This window comes from Arachis hypogaea, chromosome 6, assembly GCF_003086295.3.
Source record: "Arachis hypogaea cultivar Tifrunner chromosome 6, arahy.Tifrunner.gnm2.J5K5, whole genome shotgun sequence".
In the NCBI taxonomy this organism is placed as follows: domain Eukaryota; kingdom Viridiplantae; phylum Streptophyta; class Magnoliopsida; order Fabales; family Fabaceae; genus Arachis; species Arachis hypogaea.
Window position 1 is genome coordinate 109,339,225 of NC_092041.1, and position 5,747 is coordinate 109,344,971.

At 31.0% G+C, this 5,747-nt stretch overlaps 1 protein-coding gene across 1 annotated transcript; it reads left to right on the forward strand.

The window, feature by feature from the left end:
• Positions 1-1,250: 1,250 nt before the first annotated feature.
• Positions 1,251-2,374, forward strand: LOC112754154 (uncharacterized). The gene has a single exon (XM_025801734.3). It carries the CDS (start codon positions 1,262-1,264, stop codon positions 1,919-1,921), a length of 660 nt encoding a protein of 219 aa, XP_025657519.2. The 5' UTR covers positions 1,251-1,261; the 3' UTR covers positions 1,922-2,374.
• The last annotated feature ends 3,373 nt before the right edge of the window (positions 2,375-5,747 follow it).

A 5,747-nucleotide genomic window follows, 5' to 3' on the forward strand; every position in this document is an offset into this window, starting at 1 on the left:
TAACTTATGTCATGTACTAATGTACATTTGCTATATTATAAATTTAAATATGAACCAAGACATCCATCACAATTATTAGATTCCTAATGTATGTTAAACCAATTTTTTTTTATCAGTTCAACCGTTAAATTAAGGTGTTTTTTTTATAGGATAAATTTATATGTAATTGTTTTGATACGAATTTGATAATTAAAAATTATTAGATGATAATTTAATCAAATATATTAAATTATTTAATAATTTTTAAATATTAACTTTACATAAAGATAAATATACATAAATTTTTACTATTTTTTATATATAAATTATCAAAATAGTATCAAAAGTTTATATTGTTGATAGAAATAATTATAAAAGATATAATAATAAATAAGTTTTTGAAAAATTAAAAAATTTTGCAAAAATAACCAAATATTAATATACATTCTTAAAAAGGTTTTAGAAATTAGATTTTGATGCGATTTTTTATAGTTATTTTTAAAAAAATAAGATATTTTTATATTTAAAATTTGGTAATTTTATCTTCAATAATTTTTCATTTTTTGTGAATAACTATATTTGTTTTTAAAAAATATTTACAGATCAAATGTTGTCTTCATTTTTTTATGCACATTTTAAATAGTTATATAAATATTTTTATATAAATTCATATCAAATAGACCAAGTCAGTTGTCATTTATAAAAGCAATATACTTTCTATTATGTTTGTTGTATTTTTAAATTATTTAAAAAATTATTTATCATTTATATTTTTTAAAATTATTTTTTAACGATATAAACTTTTAAGTATATTTTATTAATACTTAACCTTTTCTTACATACTCTGTTGCATAAAATTTTATAATGATATGAGTTTATTTTGTATAATATATAGCGTTAACTTAAAAAAACAATGAAGAATAATATTTGATTTAGTAATACTAGAAATCATTATATTTTTTAATTTATAATCATTAATTAATTATTATTAACATTTTTAATAATATAAAATTATAATCTTTTTTAATATTAAATATTGGTTAAATTTTAGATGAAAACTCAGATACAATCGAATCACATAAAGTTGATACCTAAAAACTGTTAAATAAAAATTTAGTTAAATCAGTTCTCTTAAATATCAACTTTACTTTAAGTCAACTAAATTTTAATAAAAGTAGCCTGACTGTGACTTTCTCTATTTGATTATTGAGAAATGAGAGATACAAATACCAAGGTCTTAGTGGTCTTCTATAAATTGAAAGCAACAACCATCATCAATATCATGCAACCCCAAATCACTCTTCACTACTTTCAAAATCAAAAAGTAATTCACCAAAAACCAACCATGTCCATGGATCCAAGGAAATCAAACAAGATCAGAGAAATCGTTAGGCTTCAACAGATCCTCAAGAAATGGAGAAGGATAGCAAGCAATAACACCAACAACAACAACAACCACGACGACCACCGGAGCACCACCGCCAACACCGGCACTACTACGAGCAAAAGTATAAAGTTTCTAAAGAGAACGCTCTCGCTATCGGAACGTGACGTGGCGCAGACCGCGAATAACAACACGGTGGTTCCGAAAGGTTACTTAGCCATTTGTGTTGGTGAAGAGCTTAAACGGTTCGTAATTCCAACCGTTTATTTGGGGCACCAAGCCTTCCAGATTCTTCTGAGAGAAGCAGAGGAAGAATTTGGGTTCCAACAAACCGGTGTTCTTAGGATCCCTTGTGAAGTCTCGGTTTTTGAGAGTATATTGAAAATGGTTGAAGGAAAGAATAATGGTAGAAATAATAATCAGAAGGAAAAGGTTTCAACTACTACTGCAAATCAAGAGTGCAGGCTTAATGCTGAAGAGATTATGAGCTGTTGTTCTTCTTCCTCTGATAATCAACTTGCTTATTCTCACCATCCTCAAAGTCCTTTGTGCAGATAGGAATAAGGGATAAAACAGGAATTTTGCATATTTCTTTTTTTTTTTTTCCTTATTTTTCTAATTTGATCCTTTATGGAGGCCATTAATCCTATGTATTATGAGAATGAGTTTCAATTAGATGTAAAAGAAATTACTAAAGTGATTGGAAATTATGAAAACAATGAAGTAAAAACTTATCATGGGCAATTAAGTTTAGGAAAAGTCTAGGGCCAGTAATTTTATTACATTTTGGCCAGCATGTAACCAGCAGAGAAAGATGAGTCATTGGATGAAATCTCACACCAATTTCACACCATCAAATCATCATTGATGGCTAGTTGATGGCTACCAATCACAAATGTTGCTGGTCCCTAGCATTGCTCTTAAGTTGATGTGAAGTTGGATAATTGATAATTGTTAAATAATAATTTAGTTCGATGAATACGAATTAATTCTCCAAATGTTATATAATAATATAGGTTAATTATTGATCTTATTATTGTTAATATATATAAGGCTAAAAGTTGTTCAATTTTGCAGCAGGTTCATTATTTGTTCATCAATCCTGCAACAACCCAAAATTGAAGAACTCACACTACCAAACAGCTTTAAATCAAGTAGGAAACTAATTAACAATGATCATGCAGTAGTTAATTTTTAAATTGAATTTGTTATTGTTATTTTGGTGAGGATATTAGGAGTCAATCAAGTTTTTAGAAGGTTTAGTAGATTCTCGATTTAGTTTGTTAAAACTTTTATTTTTCAAAATAGTTTATAAAAAGTTAATTTTTTAAAAATGATTTTTTAAAAGTTGCAATATTTATGTTTGGTAAATTAAATTAAAATAACTTTTAATAAATACAAATAACAATAATTGTGTTTGGTAAAATAACTTTTAAAATTTAAAAATACTATAATAGATATAAATGTAAACATTAAATTTAAAAATTAGTTAACATATGAGGTTATATTAGACTTTTAAACTTTTAAAAGTAAAATTCAACTTTAAAAAATTCTATCTTAGGTACTTTAAAAAATATTTCGATCTTTTAAAAGCTGTAAATACAAGTACATAGTCTTTTTAATTTACCAAATATAAAATGAGTAGCTTGAATTTTTAAAAAATACAAATATTTCTTAAAAAACTTTACCAAATCAAACTTAAGTGTTTTAAAGTATTTTAAAAATATTATATTAATATTTCAATAATTTTAGTTATTAATTTCAATTATAAAATATTATTTATTAAAATTACCTATTAAAATTTTAATAATACTAATATTTCTAAAATGGTTACAAAATTTCTTAATTATAGTCCTTTTATAACCAACGTGATTAAATTATTTTTTTTCTTCCTTTATTTTTATCTGTCACCGTAAAAATCAATTTGATAGTATGAAATAATAACTTAAAACACTCTTAATTAATTGAAAGATCAATTATATAGGGAGTGAATTCTTTCTCATAAAGAAAAAATTGGATGGTATTAATTATGATTTTTTATTTTTTATTATTTTTTTATTATTTTTAATTTTGATCTCACTTATAAAATTAATGATAAAAAATTATATTATATTTATTCAAGTGTTAAAAAAATTGGTGAGATTCCTTTCCAATTATATATATAGGCATGGACAGATGGACATGGTAATATACTTCGCTTTTGATTATGTGGTAGCTAGTGATCATAGCTAGTGATTATGTCTCTTTTCTTTGACTACAACAACAACAACAAAGCCTTGTCCCACTAAGTGGGGTCGGCTACATGAATCAAACGACGCCATTGTGCTCTATCATGTATTATGTCTACAGAGAGACCGTTTACATGTAGATCTCGTTTGACCACCTCATGGATGGTCTTCTTAGGTCTTCCTCTGCCTTTCGCCCTTTGTCCATCTTCCATCTCATCCACCCTCCTGACTGGATGTTCTATCGGTCTTCTTCTCACATGTTCAAACCACCTGAGACGCGATTCAACCATCTTTTCCACAATGGGTGCTACTCCAACTCTCTCCCTTATATCTTCATTCCTTATTTTATCCAATCGCGTGTGACCACTCATCCATCTCAACATCTTCATCTCTGCCACACTCAGCTTATGTTCGTGCTCTCCTTTAGCCGCCCAACACTCCGTACCATACAGCATAGCCGGTCTTATAGCGGTGCGATAGAATTTACCTTTAAGTTTTAAAGTCACTTTTTTATCGCATATAAAACCAGATGCACTCCGCCATTTTGACCAACCTGCTTGGATCCTATGATTTACATCATGTTCAATCTCTCCATTATCCTGTATGATGCACCCAAGATACTTAAAACTTTTAACTTTTCGTAAGGTGTTCTCTCCAATTTTCACCTCTATATTGGAGTTTTCCCTTCTCAGACTGAACTTACATTCCATATATTCCGTCTTGCTACGGCTTATGCACAGACCATACACTTCTAGAGCTTCTCTCCATAACTCCAACTTCTTATTTAGGTCTTCCCTTGACTCTCCCATAAGGACGATATCATCGGCAAAAAGCATGCACCATGGCACAGGCTCTTGGATGTGCTCTGTGAGTACTTCCAAGACTAATGTGAAAAGGTATGGACTTAAGGATGATCCCTGGTGTAATCCTATACCAATAGGGAATTCCTCTGTCACACCACCTTGAGTCTTCACACTAGTTGTGGCCCCATCATACATGTCTTTAATTGCCCGAATATATGCGATCCTTACTCTCCTCTTTTCTAAAACCTTCCATAAGACCTCCCTTGGTACCCTATCATACGCTTTTTCCAAATCAATAAACACCATGTGTAGATCCCTTTTATTACTACGATACCTCTCCATCATCCTTCTTAATAGGTATATCGCTTCAGTGGTAGATCTGCCTGGCATAAATCCAAATTGGTTCTCTGTTACTTGTGTCTCTTTTCTCAACCTCCGTTCTATCACCCTTTCCCATAACTTCATAGTATGACTCATAAGCTTAATCCCTCTATAATTTCCGCAACTTTGTATATCTCCCTTATTCTTGTAGATAGGTACCAAGGTGCTCTTTCTCCACTCATCAGGCATCTTCTTTGACCTTAAAATCTCATTAAAAAGCTTGGTTAACCAGTTGATGCCTTTTCCTCCAAGACCCTTCCAAACCTCAATCGGGATATTATCAGGTCCTACTGCCCTGCCATTTTTCATCTGCTTTAGAGCCTCTTTTACCTCGAAGTCTCGAATCCTTCGATAGTAGTCAAAGTTTTGATCTTCTTCCCTTGTGCATAATCGACCAAGGCTCGGAAGAGTCTTCTGTCCCTCATTAAATAACTCGTAGAAGTAGCTCTTCCACCTTTCATTAATCTTCTCCTCTTGAGCCAACACCTCTCCATCCTTATCCTTTATGCACTTAACCTGATCCAAATCTCTCGTTCTTCTTTCCCGGCTCTTTGCAATTCTATATATACATTTTTCTCCTTCTTTCGTGTCCAAAGACTGGTAGAGACCCTCATATGCTCTTGTTCTTGCTTCACTTACAGCCACTTTTGTCTCTTTCTTAGCCGCCTTATATTTTTCCCAGTTATCTGCATTGCGGCATAAAGACCACTCTTTAAAGCATTCTCTTTTTATCTTTATCTTTTCTTGTATACTCGCATTCCACCACCAGGACTCCTTGTCTCTTGGTCCTATTCCTTTAGATTCACCAAAACTTTCTTTTGCTGTTCTTCTAATAACTTCTGCCATCTCCCTCCACATCTCTTCCGCGCTTCCATTCCCATCCCACCTTGCCTCTTCTCCTACCCGTCTTAGGAAGCTTCTTTGTTCCTCACCTTTCATCCGCCACCACCTCGTCCTTGGTTCTTCGTATGA